This window comes from Salarias fasciatus, chromosome 1, assembly GCF_902148845.1.
Source record: "Salarias fasciatus chromosome 1, fSalaFa1.1, whole genome shotgun sequence".
NCBI lineage: Eukaryota > Metazoa > Chordata > Actinopteri > Blenniiformes > Blenniidae > Salarias > Salarias fasciatus.
In genome coordinates, this window is record NC_043745.1 from 9,673,620 (window position 1) to 9,695,592 (window position 21,973).

Here is a 21,973-nt window from a genome sequence, read left to right on the forward strand (position 1 = left end):
CATTTGTGCCAACTTGTCACCATACTCCAAACAATGGTTGTTGAGATAATCACATCTGGACCAATGCGATGAAGAGACCACTCCTGCGTTTAGGAAAAGCAACAGGCTTGATTAAACTTGTTATTAGGTGACATTTGATGCAACAGGTTCATCACTGTCTTAATTGAATGGCTGAATGGGGATTTGCAGTAATTAACATTTGGGTACATTAGACCTGAACACTTTAATCACAGTCAACAGCTGTCCTGCAGCCCAAAGAAAAACCCACAGCGGAAAAATGCTGTAAAGGCCTCTCTTTCTATAGGCAGTGTGTGTATGTGTGTAGAGCAGGGAAACTGCCATTTGGGCTTTAAATAGCACTACTTCTGGGTGCCATAAAGATCCTATTTAGACCGATTCCACCCACTTCAGATGGATTGACACTGAACCTTTATGGTCCAGTAACAGGACCTTTGAGGAGGAGAAATTACAGTACGACAAGACATGTTCAGAGGGGACTATTTTCTGTTTTAGCCATAGAGTTTGTCAGTAAGTACCCACTGTGCTGACCAAATAACCCCGGAAAGACCTTAAACTGTCTGAGCCTCATTAAGTTTCATACACAGTGATTCCACAGAGATGGGTCGAGTGCAGGCATCTGCCCTAACAGAGTACCCAGTGCAGCTCGTACCTCCACAAACCACACTCCACCCCTAAATAATCAGCACTCTGTGTCTGGAAGGCCACCATCAGCAACCGTGCAATCATCTCTCGGCTCGCGACGCGAGAAAAGCCGTCACAACAAGGCTAAGCGGACAAGTATGGGTTTGCCGAAGCACGCTGGAGCGCTTTGTGACACTTCTGATGAGGTTGTGCAAAAGGAATTCTTTTTTCCTTCTCTGTGAAGAGTTTTGGAGAACTAATGCGATCAGGCCTTTGGAATAAAGCTGTCTTAGTAGTGTAAAGCTGCTAAATCTCTTCATGAAGGATCTAATTTCATTTAATGACATTTTATTAATTTTACCTCGACTTTATGCTTTGTTCTTATGAACTCAACTCTGCTTTTTACAGTTCTCACCTTGCTCGTGGCACTTTCTTTTCAATGCATTTCATCTGTCTCGCAAACTTAACAGCTCGGTTTTCAGAGCTTCTGCTCAGATGACTGTTATTACCATGGCGCTCCCCGTCCTATCGTACCAAGCAACTTTGTTTGAGAGTGTGCATAGGCAGCCTACCTTAATCAAAACCACGTCTACAGCTCTCTCCCCTTTGGCACAGAGGCTGTACCTCCGCTTGTGTCGTTCGTACATGTTTTCCTGTGAATATCCAGCGCGGCTTTACGGAGCACGGCGTTAAAATCCAGGAGAAACACAGTTGAGGAGGACTGAAGCTGTCTGCTAAGCTTCACATCTGGCCACAGACTCCAGCTCTGCTCCCTCCCTCCTCTTCTTCCCTCCCTCCTTTTTCTTCTCCTCTGTCGGCTCAACTTCTCTCTTGACTCTGTGTGACTCATGCCTTTGCTCTCTCTCTCTTTCTCTCTCTGTCTCTCTCTCTCTCTCTGTGTATGAATGCCTCTCCCTCTCAGCGTGTGAATCAGCCTTCCAAAGGACGACATTGTTGGAGTCTGACAGATGACAGGAGGGCATTATTACCACAGTTAATGTGATTCAATCATCTCAATTGATGCTGTTGAGATTCAACACCCCCTGCTGGATGAGGATGTACTTGAGGCCACCGGGGAGGCACAGAGGTGAAATGGTTGAAACCAAGGTTAATGCAACGTGTGCCAGCTCTGCGTGAGTGCAGGACCTCACAAAACACACACACACAGTCAAGACATCCATCAGCCATGAGCAGGTTGATTCAAGCACTATGTGTATTCCTTAGAAATAACTGTAAAACCATGGAAGAAGAATTACTAAATGGGATATTCAGGAACCATCTCACCAGCACAGCAATGACTAATAAACAGTGTTGGGTAAGTTACTGAGTAAGTAGCAATTGATTGGGGCTGGTAGTTCTTTATTACACAGTGGAGCGGCTCAAAAATAGTCATTAAGTATAGTTGCAGTGATCCAAGTTACTGCAAATAAAAAGTAACTATTTATTTGATGGTGATAACTACTGTAACTTTTAAATTGTCTCTCTTAATTAGGATGCTTTAATAATATGCATCCAGCTGTATTATTGCTGTGTGAGTCAGTCTGTTGACTCAAGTTCCGGTGAAGTCGCATCAGTCCACTGGAGGAAGATGCTCCAGTCAGAAATAAAGATTTACCAGCTGAGGACAACAGGAGGAAGCAGGACAAAAAAACAATTGAGATAAGCTGACAATAAAAGTCAAGTTAATGTTTATGTAATGCTACCGATCTAGATAGGACTGAGTAATTTCAGGATTAGCAAAGCTCCTCCCCTCCAGATAACAGAAGTTCAGTTGAACCCTGCTCATAATGAGAGGCCATAAGTCACAGCACAGGCAGAGGGAGCATGAGCAGAAAACATGTAGATAGAGACAATAGAGATTAAAACAGCCTTCACCAGACAGCACAGGTACAGAGAAACCCAAAGCGACACAACAATACATACAATTATCATTAACAGATGCCAAGTGGCCAGAAGGAAAAACACTAGAAAAGATCCACAACGGTTGAGAAGATACCAAGTAAGATCACCAAGCGGCAAACGAAATAAACACATAAAATGATGGAAATGAGACACAGAGCGAAACGTCTGATGTCCACCAAGAGACCAACACATTTATGGACGAGAAATGTACAAGCAAAAATGAAAGAGGTTCATAAAACAACTCCTCAAAGACAAAAAATTCTACACATTAAACAATTACATGAACGTAGCTGAGTGTGTGAGGGTTCTAACATATCTCTGCCCAGATTCCTGTGATCTCATAACAACCAATGTACACAAAAATGAAGGAAGAGAGGAACTCCACTGGACCAGCGATTACAAATACACTGAAAAAAAAACTGTTTAGAAAAACCGTTTTAATCTCATTTTTCAACAAAGCCGACTGAACAATGAGGTTATCAGGAACACAAAGGAATTTAACAAATAAAAAAAAAAATTGTCTGTACCACTCCATGATCATAACTCATTGAATTACATGAGGAGTTATGACATGTGGGGAGTCACGGTGAGAATCCAACTTCCTGGTCTGAACCGGCCAATAGCACATGTGCTGTGAATCACAAAATCCAGAACTGAGTCTCACACAGCAGCAGGTGTTTCATACTTCAGGAACACAAGGCTGAACCACATTACCCGCAGTGTTTCATTGGCATGAAAACATTTGACTACAAACTGCTGTTTGGTGGGTTTGAAAAGTGAAGCAGGCAGTACTTCTACTAAACACCAACATGTAGCAGCATGTGAGGCTCAGTGTGCTGGATTTAACATTCTGAAGAGCGTATCTAATGTTCTTAGTGTATAAAGTTTAAGAACTTTAAAATGAGTCATCTCTTCATCTCTTGAATGTATTTGTGACATGAATTCAAGTCACATGCTCGGTGGATGATTGTTTCATATCAATATTTTTCATCATAATATCCTGACATCCCAGCTTTCTCGATGATTCCCACAACAGATTCACAATATGGATACTATTAAAGAGACAAATCTCTGAGGAACGTTTTCAGCTCCAGGTGTTAGAAATGTTCCGGCCAATGAAGCAGACGTTACACTGCACTACACACTCACTTTTATCGCCGTCCACAAAAACTGCACGTGTGTGTTTTATCAGGTCGTGCACCTCAGCAGGACACACAGCAGTCGGTGGGAAGCGAGTTATGGCGCTCTGATGTAGAAGTGGGAGCTGCGAACGCTACGGGTCAAAGTGTTGCCGTGCCAACTGTAACGAAAAGCTAAAATAAACATGAAGAACAAGCCGAAAGCCTCCAAGACTAAATTATCTGCTGTCAGCTTACATTCTGTCAAAACACTGACGCACTCTTTGTGATTCAAATTGCTTCATTAACCTTACATCTCTTTTCATGCTGCTGTCATTACACTGTTATCTCCTCAGGTTGCTTGTGCGCTTCACATCCACTTATTTCACTTTGCTTATACTGAACTTTTCAGATTTAAAAACAGACAGTTCCTCTTATCAGGGATTCACACACCTTTCTGTTAGATTTTGCTGTTGTACTGTATCGAGGATGCCCCTCCGGCCGAATCTGATGTTCACCTCATCAGATACAAATGGCATGTCATGAAGTGGGCCAGAGGGCGAAGCTCCACCGATGCCACTGAGGCTACATCTCCCTCTGCTGGCGACCCCAACTCTCTGCACCCCGAGTGCATCACATCCCCCCCCCCGCCCCCCGTTCAAACATCTGGCATTCAGAACAAGCCACTGACCCTGACCGCAAACTCAGGAATAAGCAGAGCCACTGCAGTCTATGGCTGCAGAGGAATCCGGCAGTCAGCAACATTTGAGAGCGCGAGCCCGGCCCCGCCGAAGATCGCATCCATGTGCTCAGAGCAAATCAAGTGCCTAACAAGTCTCCCGCAGGACGAGGCAGGGCCAACTTGTCGGAGCTTAAAGTAAATCAAATGCATAGGTTTCACTTAAAGGCACTTGAGTGGGTAATATATTTCTTCTTGAGTGGCTGTACCAACCAGAAAAAAAACAAAAAAAAACACAGGCAAAGCTGTGAGACTTCACTCAAAGGGAATAATGTTCCAGACAGCTTTGCTCCTGAACTCTCTGCAAATATCTCCGTGGCACATCGAGCTGCTTGTAAGGAAATCCTGCCCGTCTCTCTCTGCATCCTTTATTGGAGAGATTTTGCAGTCCCCGACTGTCTTTTAAAAGAGTTCCAGTTTTAATAAAATGCAAGAGATCCTCTGAAAAACTTAGTAATAAGGACCCACACAAAGTCTAGGTGTACTCACACACAAAACAATGAAATGATGAGCCTGGCTGAGTTTTCATCATAGTTGTCTTTTTGGGCATATTTCTCAGGATTGTTTGAGGATATTTTTTAAAGAGAGAAATAGAAAAATGTGAAAAGAGAAATGTGATGCAGTCAAAACAAAACAGTGTGGGGCTGCCTCACCTCTGCTGCGCCTGCACGCAGCAGCTGGTTGAAGACGCACGCAGCCCACAAATCAGAGCAGGAGACCATCATAATGCCGAGCCTTGAGCTGATCAGCGATTGTATTTGGTCCGATACGTTGGATGGAAGCAGCTAAGTCATATAGTGCGACTTTACAGCAGACATGTTCCTTCTGACATGTCCAGGATGCACGCTGCATTTAGACCTTCATCAAGCCAGCATTTCATGTTTAGTTGCATATAATCATTTACTTTTGTATTTTCTATGTCTCACTCCTTTTTCATTCATCCATCTTTTTTCCCACGGTCTATGGTACCAGTATGGAACGTAGAGAAACCCAGACATCCCAGCTTCCTCCAGCTCCTCTGGGAGACCTAGAGCCACTCCCAGACCACCCAAGAGGCATAATCTCTCCTGAAAGTCCTTGGCTGACCTCGGTGCCTGCTCCCCGTTGGACGTGCCTTGTAGACCCTCCTCCAGAGAGGCGACCCTGCTCCAAGTGGAAGAGTCAACCTGGTCTAGTGCTGGACCAGAGCTACAGGGAGCAATATGCTAATGGTCCAGTCACTCAAAGTGGAGAGGTCCAGAGTGAAGACAAGGACGAAGACGACCCAAGAAAATGGAAAAGTCATGCAAACAAACATGTACATTTCTTGAGGGCCAACTGGACCCACCAATGAGCCACGTCTGGGTTTGTTGTTCGGCTCGGTAGAAAATGTGACCAGGCTGAGTTCAGCCCATCAAGCTACATAAATACAAGACACAGACTGCCATGTTCCTTTGAAAAACATCCTCCTTATCTTGTTTTAGAATTTTAATGATTCCGTTTTTATTTACTGTACATATTTTTTAATCACACCTCTTGTTGCCATTGCTCATATTGTGTATTTGTCACAATATTTCTGTGGATGTGAAACACCTTACATTGCCTTGTTACTGAAACGTGTGATGCAAACATAGTTGCTCTGCCTCGCTCCAATGTGAAGTTCTTTTTTTTTTTTTTTGCTTGTGCACAATCTGTTTCTCCTGATACAGTACATTTACTCACTTCCACGGCTGCAGCTTATAGCCTGCAGTAGGCGCGATGTCACAGGGCAAAGCACCAACAGATGTTTTGCTCCATGTGGGAAAATTTCAAAGGAGCGCCACTGAGCTGCGGCAGCTTCGTCAGAAAGGCGAGCGTTTCCACCTTAGCATGTATTCTTAATCTCTAACAACAAATAAAGCTCATTTTTATGGGCTAAAGCAGTAAAAACTTAACATATTTGCCCTTAAATCTAAAGATGCTCTTCACATTTTCATTTCTGCTGGTCATGCTGGGATGCTGCACATTTCTCAACGTGGACTTACACTGAAGCCTCTCAGCTGCGGAGATTTGCTCATGAGCATATCGTTTGGCTGCATTAACAGCAGGCAGCAGCTTTGAACTCGTCTTACATCAACATGCACACCCACTGTAGCCGTCTGATAACCCCCTGCCGCTGTTATTCTTATTTCTTCTTACAAAGTCTTGCGAGAATTCACTTCTCCTGCCCGTTTGCTGAGGTCTCCGTCAGAACGTCTGCGTGCCCAGAGTCACTCCGGGTGTTTCAAGGCTTCGGCAAACAATGATTCATCTCAGATTTGTGCTAATCAAACCTCACTTCAGCAACAAAGCGGCGATCAACAGCCCCACAACCACAGCGGAGACTTGAAACGTACCGTGGAGAAGAGCGCTTCCTCCGCCGGGCCATCTTCCTCCTTCTTCGCTTCATCACTCACAGCTTCCTCGCTCATGATGACATCCACCTCTGGAGAAATGCACATGGCATAATGCAATCAGACAAACCTTCCAAAAACAGGAATCAATAATAGTTTGGAGCAAAAGGTAATGAGAGTTGTCTGGCTTCAGCGCAGATAAACTGATGAGTTATTGGTCACGTACAAAAGCTCTGTACCTTCTTTTATTTATGATTCAAACTTTCCCGAAAGGCAGATTTCCCACAGGAACAATTACTATTTGAATGTCGAAGAATTAATCATGCCTCAATGGAAATCGTCCAGTTTCTTTCAGGACCACGAGATCATGAGACAGATTAAAAGAATCCATCCTGGCATCATTATGTAAGTCAACATGACTTGATGAATGTTGGGGAGAAAGCAGCGGACGATGTGTGGTTTTTAAGCATCCACCATTGTCAGACTGGATTTTCATATCCGGAAACAACCAAAAAAGCTTGTCCTTTCTTGCCTGTGATGTTACCTGATGCAAGGCCGCTGTCGTGTTGTAAATACACCCACAGATTCATAATGGCGCCCGGCTCCCTCAGCGTGACGCACGACGCTCACCTTGCCCTTGACCTCTCTTTATTGGACTTGGGTCCAGCACAATTATTTGTGATGAGTGAAAATTGCCAACAGAGAAGAGCTGGAAGTTCACTTTAAAGACTGGATATTGTGCAGTTCTCACTTCCTCCCTGGCGCTCGCACAGGCTGGCTCGCGTGTGTTTGTTTAACTGAACTCAGCCTCCTCCGAGCTGGTGTGTCTGCGACGGGCTCACATGTGCTGGGAATGTGACTGTCTGCTGACATACAGTATACTGCAGCCAGAACACTGTGACCAGAGCGAGGCACTTTCACAATTACTGGCGTTATTTCACCAGGTATTAAAACGAGGAGAACGATTGCTTCACTGTCCGCCTCAGTTATGGCCGTGTCAATATCGCAGACATGATGAGTTAACTCATTCACTGAGCTGTCTGGGCTATCTGGGTCAGTCTGATTTACTTAACATGAAGACATTGACACTCTGAAGGCAAACACTGCTATATTCGACATACTGATGCATGTGTTGAAAAACCCTTTAATTGCGGTCGTCGTGCGCAGTAGCAGCGTTTAAAAGTTGTGCTTTAACCTGTTTTCACGGAGACTGAGGGTTGTCACATACATGAACCCCCCCAAAGCATGACGAACATTTTATGTTTACACTTGAAAACATTGTGTAAGCGGGGCCTTAGTTCAGGACGATCGAGGCTGTTCTCCAGCAAACGGGAGTTGAGTTAAAAAGTAACTTGTTGGGAACAGCTTCAGGTCATGACGATTTGATGGGCAGTGAGTTGGACAGACGGTATGAAGACAGTCTTCCAGCCACAGCGCATGCACACAGGAAACAGCGCGATGTGAACATCCAAGCTCCTTTACACTCTGAATGCGATCCAGATGATGGTGCAGTAAAAGTACAATTTATTAAAGATGTGGCTTTACACATAAGAGTGACCAGCGCAAGCATTACTCCGGTATTGTTGTTTTACTCTCACATGGACAGAAAAATGACTGACTGCAACTATTTTCCCAGAGTGACTCAAGAACACTGCTTTAAAAATATGTCATTTTCAGTGATTCCCACCATCATTATCATGCAAACGAACAGTCAAAATGTAAAAAAAAGTTGGATGTTTTCACTTGGAAATCTTACATAAACAAGACATAATTTTATAGAGATAAATCATTGCTCAAGTATTATTGTAAAAGGCAACAACAAAAACACTAGTTATGTCTAACTCCTAACATGAACAGAGAAGGAATTTTAAAACCGATGATAGCCTCAGGTAATGAAAATATAAAGAAGTTCAGTTTTTTCCAGTTACATAATAGGTCGCAATGTATTAAAAGCATCCAGGAACTGCTATGGTCAAAAGACTGAGCTGAAGTTGAACTTTAATTGGAGTGTTTTCCCATAACCGCCAGATTCGTCGCAGTGCATTTTAAATTGACCTTCTGCCAGGCCCGAGCACCAGGGAGCTTTTGAAAATCTTCCCAATTATCAATCAGAACGGGGTGAGCTTGAAAGCTGCTTCGTCAAGGCAACGCCACCAAGGTGGAGCCGCCTATTGTCAACATCAGCCTGAAACTGTCTTCTTCCTTTACTCTCAAATTCATTTATGTGTGATACAAGGACACACCAGAGTTTCCATGATGCACAAAAACATTGACTGTTTTCAGTTGTATGTTAACAAAAAACAAATCTGCTGTTCATTTCTACAAATTGGCTTTTGAGCAGAGGTGTCAAACACATTTTATTTCAGGGGCTAAACACAGTCCAATTTCATCTTGAGTGGCCCAGATCAGTAAAATAGTGCCAAAATACACTGTGCATGTTAACTTCAAGGTTTTCCTTTGTTGTGGTGCAGAGGATATGGAACATTCTGTTGCAAGACAGTGAAATGTCAAAAAAATATTGCATTATACTATTGTATTATGTGTGTTTATACAAACTTAAACTAACAGCATGGCTTTGAGGCTATCTTTCATGGCAGCATCGTCCATATCTCAGCTCAGGTCTCAGTGTTGTGTTTTGTCCCCTGTTCCTAAAAAAAATGTGTTGGTGGACCAGACTGGAACCTCTTGTGGTCTGGTTTTGGCCCACATACCTTATACTTGACACCCCTGCAGCGTAGCTAAAGGGTTCTTTGGTGTTAAAGGAAAACTTTGATGTTTTTTCCCACAGCTGTGGTGCTATTCACAGCCAGTGCATTCAGAACTATTAATAAATGCTGGTACTTATTGCCATGATCATGTGAGTAGATACATGTACTGAACTGTGGATGATCACTTTTCATTAGATTGTAATGTCTTTCACAAAAAAAAATAATTTGTTCCCCCTTGATCAAGTGAAAGGAGCATACACAACATGCTTCTAGATCCAACCAGAATGTTTTCTCCAAAACTCAAATAAAACGTCTTAATGTGTTCATATAGGCCTTAGCTATTGTGTCCTTTACAGGGAATTCCCAGAACTTTATTTAAAGTTGTAAAAGTTAAAAAGACTAAAACTGAAATGGCAAATGGTCAATAAAAGGACAAATATCCCTATAAAGCCTGGAGACCCAAGCACAGCATGTCTGCTCAACAGCAAAACATCACAACACCATGGCCTATAAAAGCTAAAAGCACAATTAGAATATACACTATTAACTTTGTAATTAATCTTCAGAGAGAGACTGGATCTGATTTAGAACATTGAATTATGAATGATAATTATTGTCTTTACAATGAACCTGGGAAAGATGAACTATTCCTCACCTTGTAACGTGCTGCTGCAGCTCTCTGGCACTCCGTCCACCACGTCACAAGTCTTTGGGTTTTCAGCCACCGGGTCCTGAACAAGAGGTTCACTGGATGCTTCCGTGTTGGAGGAAGCTGGATCCACATCTGAAACTGGCTTCTCATCTGGTGTCATTTCTGAACTGTCCTGTTTGGGTTGCTGTGGCACATATTGCACATTCCCAGACTCCTCTGCTGCCACCACCGCAGATGTATCGCTCTGCTCTATCAGCTGAATGTCTTCCTCCACCACACCGATGGCTTTGATCTCCTCTGGCACTGAAGGCTCAATCGCTACACCGAGGTCTGAGTGGCTGGACTCCCCGGCTTCACTTTCATTAATGTGAGTGTCCTCGCTCTCAGACACCGCCGGCTCTAACGAGACATCCTCTTTAGAGGGTTCGGGGGTGAGCTCCTCCATCCCCTCGGTACTCAAAGCCTCCATTGTCTGGAGGGAGTCCGGCTCGGTGCCATCCTGGTCGCACTGAGTCGCTGCACTGACGGTGCCAGGCTCCAAGGGGAGCTCGCCATCCACACTGAGAAAATTGTCATCACTTTCATTGGGTTTTGAGTTGGACGATTCTACCGTGGTTGCTTGAAGACAGTCACTGCCCTCCACTGTGCCGTCCTCCTGAGTAGGGTGGTATATTTCTGTTGTGGAGCTTCCAACGGATCTAAAACTGCCATCTTCGTCGCTGGAGGTGCCGTGGGTCGCACCAGACTCCTGCTCTGCGCCTCCTTTCATGAGCATCTCTTCACAGTTTAAACGCTCACTCTCTGTATCCGGTAAGAAATCCCCAGAGGTTCGGCAGTCGGCTGTACTGTTGGATTCATCCGCGGGCAAATCTGTATTTGTGTATCCAGAGGTTTCGGCTGCGTCTTCACCATCCCGTGCTTCTCTACTCGCTGCTTCGGAACAATTCCCAGAATGACAACTAGTTTGTGGAGCCAAGCCCCTCTGCTGCTCTGCCGCGTAATCCCTACCAGCTGTTTCCTGGTTTTGTTCTGGGCTGTTTATGTCTGGTGGAGGTTCCCCCTCATGGAGGCCTTCTATCAGGAGAGGTGGGACAGCAGAGTCGGTCTCCTTCATTACATCATCCGAGTCTATCAGCGCCGGGTTGGGGAGGTCTCCTGGGTGGGATGAAGATTCTGTTAACTCTTCCCTTCCTGCTTCCTCTTTCTCTTCAGAGAGTCCATCACAGGCTTCCTGGCTAAAACTTTCTGTATCTTCTTTGCTTTTCTGTCGCTTCCTTGCTCCTTCCGCATTCACATCCGAATCGGAGCCGTCTGAAGTCTCGGAGCATTCCGATGACAAAGACTGGCCCATGACTGGGGCTTTCGTGTCTCCACTGGTTGTTATTAGTCCTGCTGTTTCCGAGTTGGTCTCCACCTCCTCCTCCTCCTCCTCCTCCTTCTTCTCCTCTTCCTCCTCCCTCCTCTCGGCCGTGGTGTCTTCTGTTTCCTTCTCAGTTCGGTCCTCTCCCTTCTCGGCCTCTTGTTCTTCCCGGATCACAGTCTCTCCTCTATCAGTTTCCTCTGCCTGTTTATCGCAGTCTGTTGGTGGGAGGATTCCCACAGTGAGGCTTTCCCCTTTAGCCTCACTCTGCTCTGCCTCACTCCTGTCACACAGGCTCAAACTCTGGGTGGAAACAACAGGCTGTTCCTTTCCCTCCTCCTCCTTCTCCTTCTCCTCCTCCTCCTCCGTTTGGCAGTGCTCTCCCCCGGCGTTTGAACTGAGACACACCCAGTCCTCTGGGGGGCCGAGGCCATGCTCCTGGGGGGTCACTTCTGATGTGAAAATGCTCTCAGGCGAAGTCAAGTCTTCCTCTGCAGCCCCGGTCTCACCATCTCCACAGCTTTCTGTGCTGTCGCTCCTCGGTGGGACGTTTTCCACCCCGCTCCCTTCAGTTGCAGCAACAAGGCACTGTGGCTGCTGGGATGGCCCCAGACAGGTGAACCTCTCCTCTACACCATCACAACATTCAGCAGCGGCGTGCAGAGAATCAAACTGCAGCTCCAAGACAGAAACTCCCTGTGGAATACAAAAAAAGAAAGGAGCATCACCGTGAGCTTTCCCTAGAGGGAAACCAACAGGATTGCTCTTGGATTCTTATCAAGAGTCAACTGTATGATTGCATAAGGTGTTCCGCTTGTTATACAAACTAAGTTTGAAGGTTAAAAAAACGAGGGCAGTGCAAAGACAAATAATCCAACAATGTTCAGCGGCGGCGGCAGCAGCAGAACTCCTGAACGAAGCCAGTATGAGCGAGCGTGCTTAAAAAGGGCAACGTGGTGACTCACCTTGGCATGGAGATGGCATATCAAGTGCAGCAGCTGCTCCACACTCTCCTGGAGGGTCGGCGTGTCGCGGCTGGGGTGAACGCTAAGGGTCAGAGTGTGCGTGTTCAGCACTGGTAGGTGGCAACGCACCCGAGCATCTGCAGAGCCCAGCTGGACGCTCTCCCTTTCCGTCTCCGAGTCGGTCTCGGCCCTGCAAGCGAAGTGAACAGATTATACTCTGAAGGGTCCGTGGTTCTCAGGTTCTGCTTTCCTAGCACTTGAGCGAGTAAGTTCCTGCTGAAGCCTTCAATTGCTTGAAATGTTCAAAAACAGTTCCAGCCGCAGTGGCCAGTCCAGCAAGAATGAGACTTTCCCTCCAAGTCGTAAAAAAAACTACCCAGCAACACTGTTCTCAGAGACCGTTCCAAGCTGCTAATCTTTCCAAGAAACCCTCTCTCCCCGGCATTTGTTTTAAGTGTTGAAGGTAAAGTATGTGCAAGGCTTTCTCTCTCTCTTTTTTTTTTTTCTTGGAGATAGTGCTGTAAGGAGGAAGACACCTCCCAGCCAGGCAGATCTGTTTGCGTAATCCTGGGTGGATTGTTTTAGCTTGGAGGCCTGAAAGGCTGAGGTCACCAGGCAGACAGCAAGTGACTTCACTTTTCATGAGGGAAATGCAATTACCAACACATAAAGAGGGCGCGAGGGAGAGCTGGAGGTCGTAAAGTAACTTCAGCATGAGCCGGGCAACCAGAAAGCTCGCTAAGTGGTAGTTGTCTTTCAGCTCGTGGCATCTTCATTTCCAGCTAAGTGACAACTATTCACCAGCAAATAAGTGCGGCGCTTAAAAGTATCAAAACGGGTCTATTTATGCATTAAGCTGTGTCTCAGCCCATTTGCTGAAAAACTCTGCTTTATTTCCCTCTGTTGATATTTCTTTTTTGTACCAGGAAATGAAAGCATTTGACCTCAACACTCATTTAGAGAGAAAGCTTGACAGCTACCCCCAAAAAACACACAGACACACATGTCTTTCAATAAACAGGAATTGATTCACAATCTTTATTTGATACTGAATCTATATTCCCTGTGATAGACTTGTTAGGAAGGTGCTCTGCCTTCTCCTGTTTTAGAATGGCTCCTTTTGGATGCTTTGAATTAACAATGTAAACTGTATATGACAGAAAATAAACGTCCTTTTCTCTCTTTTCCCAGATGAAATACATTCAGAATACCTGTCAACTGAGGTGCTGAAACAATATGAGAACAGTAACTGTACTACTGCATACAAAAAATGTAGTTACACTCAACTAATTAAAATCTGATGAACTGATTAACAGAGGATCCACAGCAGAGGCGTAATGTACATCGGGTTGGTGGGTTATGAAAACCCACGGGCCCTGTTGGGGCGAAATCCTGTACCACCACCACTCTGCTGAGGATTTTTGTTTGTTTGTTTAAATCGGAGGCGGAATGAGCGCAGCAGCTAATTCTCGCCAGCCAGAGGCGCCGCTACTGGCTAGGGCCCCGAGCTGAAGGGGGCCCCGAGGGACGGCTGACATCAGTCAATTTCAATGACAAATTAAAGGTGCTACACCAGACGCTGCAACGACAACGTGTCAAAAATCCCCCGCATGGGGCCCTTTTCCGATTACTCACCGGTTAGTTGCTAGAGGGGGGCCCCGACAGACGGCGGATATCGGCGACACAACTGGAACCCCCCCCCGATACATTACAATGACACGTGTGGAACCTACCTAATGGGGCCCCAGTACTACCCGGATGGGCACAAAACCTGACTACAAGATTAACAAAATCATTTGTGGATAGCAGAGACAAAGCATTTGTGTGTAACTGAAGAATGACAAGTGATACGTCTACTGAACCATCCCTGGGATATTTTTCTTTTTCTGTTTCCATTCTCTGATTATGGCAGATTTTTATGAAGCTCGGCATTTCTTGCAAACTGGCGTGTCGTCAAACTTGTCCGCTTCCACTTCTAGGAACCCAAAAAACTCCCACACCACCGACTTCACTTTTTTCGGGTTAGGATAGAGCGTCTCGCTGTCGTTGTCGGCCACCGCCGACATGTTTAGTTCACTCGTGACGCTCGCTAACTGGGAGCCACGCTAGCCAGGAGGCGTGCTGCTACCGCTGCTCTGCTGTGTTTATATGTGAGGGGAGGGGGAGAGGCTGGGGTGCTGCAGGAGGGAGACGAAGCAGGGCGGAAGAACAGGAGCGGAGTTTGACACGTGTCAAGTGGCACTAGATCCTCTATGCGATATTATCATGTGCGCATTTTGAACACGATATTGAAATTTCATTTTTTAATACCATGATTATCATCAATACCGGCATACCAAACCATCCCTAGTGTGTGTGTGTGTGTGTGTGTGTGTGTGTGTGTGTGTGTGTGTGTGTGTGTGTGTGTGTGTGTGTGTGTGTCTGTAGCCAGGGGACACAAACTCCAGGTCTTCGTGCTGCAAAACAGTTCCCGACTACTCCCGATTCCCTCTCAACAAAACTCGCCACCCACAACTCTTCAAGCATCTGACTGCAGCTGAAAGAACAACGCCGGGCTGCAGTGCGGCTTGGTGGGGATATTCTCTGAATACTTCCATTGTTCTGAGAGGACAACAGACAAACAACATTGCTGTAAAAGGAGGAGGAAACACGCCATCTGCCCTCTGATATATTGACATGGGAGTGTTTGTTCAGGAAGAAGGGCGATGTTCCCTCAAACTGGGGACGAACATCACTGTCGCACTCTGTGAGGACCAGTTAAAGCAGCTTCTCCAGGAAGGTTCAGATGAGTTTTTTTTTTTCCCCTCACTGTTACCATCATATGAAATCTTCAATTGTTTGGGAAAGAAAACGCAAACAGTTAAGAAAAGTTACGATTTCAAAGTGTTAAAGGGGCTGTATCATGCTTTTTTAGCTAGTCTGAACCCTAGAAATGGCATTAACATGGTAATAGTTTATTTTTGGCGCTAAGGAAAAGTCATTTTGTGTGAAATAAAAGATTTTCTGGGGCTAATTCTAAAACCCGGAAGAGAAAACGCTCTGTTTCACTGAAAAAGTCCACAGTCAAAGTCCACTCCCCCTGTGGACTTTGACTGACAGCGTACTTCAGCCAATCAGCGCTTCAAAACAAATACGCTGGCGAGCTTTAGCTCTTTAGCTTTTGCTTCTCTACACACAAAGACACGCGAAAACGTCTTTTCCTGTTAGAAACTCACCAAGCGCAGACCCTTCAGACCCTTCAGACCCTTCAGACTCTTGCTCTTGCTTGATTGTTGCTTTCAGACGATGGTCAAAGTTTATCTCCGTAATCAGAGTTAGAAAAAAACGGCAACGCTGACTGCCGAGGGCCTGCGGGAGGGGGGGAGGGGGAGCCATCTTCTCCGTGTGACGTGAACGTGGGAAACAGAGCGTTTTCACGGGTGCGGGAGGGGCTGCCTCTCTGAGCAGCAGCTCAAACACACAGGCATGAAGGAAAAAAATGCTTTGGGGGTGTTTTAGGTGAGTACATAACTATATAACAAGGTTAAAACATACAAAAAGTGAATTTTGCATGATACAGCCCCTTTAACATGTATGTTCCTGACAAAGTTCATACTTGAATATGTTTTACTAGACTGTCAGTACTGTGAGAAGTGAAGCATCCCATAGGATACAGGACCCTCTTTTCATTAGAGGGTGCAGTGGTTACCACCCTTGCTTAAGATTGAGAAAATCCTGGTTCGAGTCCAGTTTGAGCCTTTCTGTGTTTGTTTGCTTGTTGCTCTCTGATTCTGTCCTTTTCTCGCTCTCGATTCCTCAACCCCAACCAGGACAGCACAAAATCTCCACCGGGTGTTTAGTTTTTTTCCTGTTAAAAATGAATTAGGTGTTTCCCTCCTTTCCACTGTCTCCTATGCTCACTCAAGCGGAATAGTAGGATTTTTCTCTGTAAGAGTGCCTTGAAATGACTGTGTTGTATTTGCCGCTATAGAAATAAAATGGAATTGAATTGAATGCTCTTGTTACACACTTTGGTTTTTCACCAGGTGCTCCAAATACCTCCAACAGTCCAAAAATATGTTTTTCAGGTCAATTGGTGAGTCTAAAACTGCTCATGGGAGTGAATGTGAGTGTGTGTGGCTGTCTCTGTGTTTGTCTGGCGATCTGTCCCGGGTGTAAACTGCCTCTGCCCTCTGTTGGCAGAGACGAACCCCTGCTCCTGGGGCCCTCGGCTGGATAAAGCCGTATCGGAGTGGGATGGATAAAAGTTTACGTACGATCACTCTAAAAACAATCCCACTTTAAGTCTCTAGGCTGAGTGTGTCACAATGTACATGTGGGCAGAATTGTCTTCCAGAGCATTTTTATTTTTATTTTACATTTAATGTATTGAAACGGAATTAAAATCATGAAGACATACAAATCATGATGTAAACAGCGCATTCTGAAAAATTAAAGACGACTATTTTCAGATATGATTAGATATCAATGTGATTATTCATTTATTTGCAGTAGCCTCTTAATCCAGTTAAGTATATTGGTGCCCAGGACTCAGCTGGGGTTTTCCCGCTGTGAGACAAAAGTGCTATTATGCCATCAGTGGAACGAAATGAAGACAGTTATTAAAGTACGAGGACTTCATTTAGGAGGAGATATTAACCTATGTGCTACACATCCTACACTACTGTTACTTCAGACAAACTTAGTTTTTTGTTTGCAAATTCCATAAACTAAGACTATCCAGATGTTTGTTTTAAATGCTCATGATTAACATTTGTTATGGGGATCAAAAAAATGCTTGATTTAAACTGTTGATTTTATTTGTTCTGCATGATCCGCTCAATCAACGACTCCATTTCATTGGCATATGTTTCAATTTTCTTTCTATTAAAAAAAAAAGATGATTGTTTTCCTTTTTTTTTTCCAAATACACAAGAAAAAAAGTGTCTAATGCACCAGGAAACTGAAATGGCACAATGGGTTTCGTGCAGCGCTCAGTACACACATCAAGAAAGCATCTGTGAAGCATTTGTGGTGCTGGAGATGTCGTGTCAGCAGGAGGACACGAGACAAACCGAAGACCTCGCATTTATCTGTGTGACCAGCAGAGAGCACCTTCTCCGTGAAGCTCCAATAAAATACTCAGGTTGGACAACATAACGTCATACAGTTAAACTTCTCATTTTAAATTAAACCTGAACACTAATTAATTACCAACTCACACATGCTTAATAATGTAATCTATGTCTTACAGCCCAGTTCCATCTTGAGAAAAAGTGAATGTTTTTGCAAAATGTTGCTATTAGAAACGAAAATACCAACAATCTCACAAAAAAAATCTATTTTAAGGGATACTTAGTCCTGCGGAACACAGTGAAAAATCCCCCAAACTCCTGTCGTTGTTGCATTTTGCAGTCTTTTGCATGCATGATTTTAAAAACTCCCCCAGCTCGAGTCTTATAATCATTTTATTATTCTTATATCGCGCCTTATGATTGACAACCCTGCTCTCTAATGCCTCAGATATCTGCAAAAAAGCTGTGAAAACTTAATACTGGACTGAAGTCCAGTATCTTCATATTTTCTTCATTATTAACTACTAAGTAACTCAATTAAGTGACAACATAACCGGAGCATAAAACCGGAGCAAATCAAAGCCGCTAAGTTCACAAAAGGAGGTTTTCCTGAAGTTGAACTGATTCCTTTAAACTAAACAATGTGTGAGCTGACCATTACTACAGCAGCTGATGGCTGAGATTTGAGGAAAAAAAAAAACTTTCTATGTATCCTCGATTATATATCAAACATACACTACGTTTTGACAGAAAGACGAAAAACGACCTTGTGTGACTGTACATCTACTACTCACTTTGCGAGCACTTTGCAAAGGTCTTCGTTTCCTCGTGACGCCGCGATGCTCGACGGGGTGTCGCCTTGTCGGTTGACCAATCGCAGGGCTTCCCTGGCTCCAGGCTGGCGCAGCAGGAAGCGTGTGACCCGAAGGAGACCTCGACGTGCCGAGAAATGCAGCAGGGTCTCCTGAGGATTTGGGTCTGCGGAGGAGACAGAAGGCAGTCAATAACAGGTAGAGAAGGAGATGGAGGAGGGCAGTAAGACACAAACCAGCGCTCTCCACAGGACGGACAGCGATCCAGTACATGACAGACGTCACAGTCACAGGCTGATCAAACCAGCACTCATCACTCAGCCAACACGAAGCATCATTTCACACCGAGTTCAACAATATGATGATTCCACTGAAGGTGGTGGAAAAACACTCAACCAGGATCTGACATATTAAAATAATCAGGCTCCAAAAAAGCTCCAATGTTGTGAAAAATGCAGGGAAGAGACTGTAGTAAAGTTACACAAAACAACAAAAAACAATAGTTTTCAATTTGAATGTATTCAAAACAAGAGTTAAAAAAATAGAAAGATTGTCTATTGCTAAGAAACGAAAAAAGAAAAAGAGCAAGGAGAGGATCTCAGCGGTAGCAAGCTTGTCAACAGTTCAAGAACGAGACTGACTGACTGACAGAAGAGCAAAAACTCAACTCTTTTAAAAGACTGGAAGCAAACTGTGCAAAAATCTGAAGAATAATGCTGCTAATAATAATGTTTCATAAAAGTGTGAAAACCTGAAATTTCAAGAAGTGAGAAAACAATTTTAAGACTCACGAGAATGGAGTTAAATCTCAGAAAAAAATAAAGGCACAAACCAAGAGAAAGAGGATCATTAGATGAGGAGCACTTCACCAATCCATTGTTGATGAAAATACTCCATGAACACAGGCTGGAACTCGCGATGCAAAGAAGAGAGGAAGGATGAAGCAACAAGCAGACACGGTGGAGTCTTATCGATCGACTGGGACGAGGCAGAAAAGTGTTATGTGGGCGAATAAGTCCAACATTTCAAAGTCATTAAAAAAATCATGAGTGTTTCTTGCTGATGAAGAAGACTTGTTATCAGCGCACAGTTCAAAAGGCAGATCTCAGATCAGTGGAATTCTTTCATATCGATGAATATATACAGGCTTTACAGCAAAGTCTTGCCGTCTTTTGAAGATGTAAGTCTGCTTTTTTCAATTATTGTTTTGATGTCAAACCACTTTATGAACAAATCCCAACAGTAAGTCTGACCGGTGTGACTGTAATCAGCTAGAATCACACGCTCCAACGCAGCAACTGAGGCTGCTTTCGAAAAAGACGAATTACAACAACTTCTGTTTTAATTACTCTCCATTAAACGGACGCTTTCGCTTTTGTTTACTGCTTATAAAACGTCCAAACTTTTCTGGTATTTTGGCTAGAACTGTAACTGGAGCAGATTTGGGTCACAGGCACACCAGGCTCCCATCTGAACATCCATTATTGGTCCAGTAAATCAGCAGAACTCCTAATAACGCTTTCAAACGGCAGAGCCCAGAAATTATGCACCTCTGCAAAGGCAATAATGTAGATTCATGGGGAAACGCACGCATGCACGCACACGCGCGCACACACACACACACACACACACACACGCACACACACACACACAACTCTGCAAAAGTAACAGGTTGCCTGTGAGGCTTCACCCGGCGTGAAAGCATCCGAGCTGAAAGACACTTGGTCATCAGAGCCGTCTTCCCTTCTCAGGCTGTATATGAAAACATTCTGTGGGTGTAACTTCTCCCGTTATTATTAATCTGTTTTACTGCCCAACCACTGGCAAATTTACAGTCAATATGAAAGGGCGTGCTGACATAAGGATGCCCTTGTTTAAATGAGTGGGAAATGGAGTCCCGCAGCACCAGAGATGATGAATTTGTGATAAAAAAAAAAATAAAAGGAAAAAAAATTTGGGATGCAAGGACCACCAGAGAGAAATAAAACCCACCGTAAGTCATAAAGTTGACAAATTAAAACACGAGATAACACTGCGAGTGCCCAGATGTCTTGTAGCGCAGAGTCAGTGAGCTGCGCGAAGAATGCAAATGTTTATCAGGCCGGCCCGGCATCGGCTATTTTTAGGGGCAGGAACGAAGGGGAGAAGAAGATAACAGATCTGCAACACGGCTGGCCGCAGATTTGTCCAGACAGACTCTCTTCACTGCTGTTTATTGCAAAGACCGAGCCTTCTGCTTTGGCTTGCATTTGTCTTCTCTTATGAGCTGGAAGATCCTCTCTGAGGCTCTTACAGGGGCAAAATCAGTTGGTTCATCAATATCTGGATTTTAGTAGGCATGTGGTTATTTGAGAAAGTATATTTCTTACCTAAATGCAGTGTGCACATACACTGATTTTTGTGTGTGTATTATGCAGTTTGTGTTTGTGATTTCTCTGAGATTTGTGCACGCCTCAAAGGAGCTGCGAGTGCCTCTGTCTTCAACTCCTTGTAGTGTCAACAGCACATTTTTTTGCAGGTCGATGTGGCTTCTGCTGCATGCAAAACTTCAAGCTGTATTTCAGTGGAGACCAGAGGTTTCCAACCTGAGGCTCTGGAGCCACATGCAGCTCTTTAAGCCCTTCTGTAGAGGCTCTGTAATGATTTCAAAAAATATTATGGTAATGATTTCAAAAAATATTATGAGAATTAACTTTTTTTTAGTCAGAGTTAAACAGATAAAACAACATAAAAACACTGAAGTGGCTAGAATTGATTCAACAGGTAAAACATCAAAAACTTCTGAAACAGCTGCAATAGCATATTATATAGAATTTCACCGAACTTTATTGGGCGGAAAGTTGCAAAAACAACTGTTTTAGTCATAAAGGAGAGCCCGGCTGGAGACCAACAGGATGACTGATGTTACATGCTAGTTTACCGACTCAAAGTTACGAAGGCTACATGGCAAAAGAGAGACACTGTAGAAAACAAGCTGAACAGGAGTAAGCCAATGTCACCAGGAAATTTGACTCATTTACAGATCTGTGTACAAATACGTGAGTATAGAAATTTAAGCCTACATGAACAATGTCAAGTTGCATCCAAACACACACAATTCTCCTCCACAAGTCTTTTAACTCCTATAGACAAAAGCAGAAAGCAGCTCCATCGAGCAGCTCCTCTGATGTCTGGTGATCTGCTTGTACACGGCTGAAAAGACTGAAAACAAAAAAAAAAAAAACTAAACTGAAAAGAGCAGCAGAAAAGTGAAAGGGGCAGAGAACACATTTTCCTTTCTGTTCTCAACCCCACAATAATCATTAGACAACATTCACAATGCTGGCTGTGTGTGCTGATGAGAGGTTTCAGTCCATTTACTGTGGGCCGGTCTGAACCGGCCTGCCCTGATGAACCTCCAGCTAATTGGTCGAATTTAATGCTCCACTTGGCCGAGCCGGGCCGAGGCTGGAATGCGAGGTGCCAAACAGCAACCGCAATCAAAAAAAAAAGAAACAGTTGAGTATTGAGTTTGTTGCTAGCTCCTGAAAAACAGCTGCCGTAACAGCCGCTTCATTCTCACACACTGAGGGAGTCAGCTGGGACGGGCATGCAGACGGAGCTGTCTGCTGGAGGAAAACTCCAACACATACCGGACCAGCAGGCCGTTTGGGAAACGTCTTGGCAACTG

The 21,973-nt window shown here is 44.4% G+C and overlaps 1 protein-coding gene across 3 annotated transcripts in view; it reads right to left on the bottom strand.

The window, feature by feature from the left end:
• Positions 1–21,973, bottom strand: part of akap13 (A-kinase anchoring protein 13) — a 134,954-nt gene that overhangs the window by 64,158 nt on the left and 48,823 nt on the right. For all 3 annotated transcript variants that reach the window (XM_030088069.1, XM_030088060.1, XM_030088049.1), the window contains exons 6-9: positions 18,286–18,469; positions 12,438–12,627; positions 10,116–12,168; positions 6,756–6,844 (exon numbers count right to left, since the gene is read on the bottom strand). In XM_030088069.1, coding sequence (XP_029943929.1) covers positions 6,756–6,844; positions 10,116–12,168; positions 12,438–12,627; positions 18,286–18,469 — 2,516 coding nt within the window. The remainder of the gene's footprint in view (positions 1–6,755; positions 6,845–10,115; positions 12,169–12,437; positions 12,628–18,285; positions 18,470–21,973) is intronic.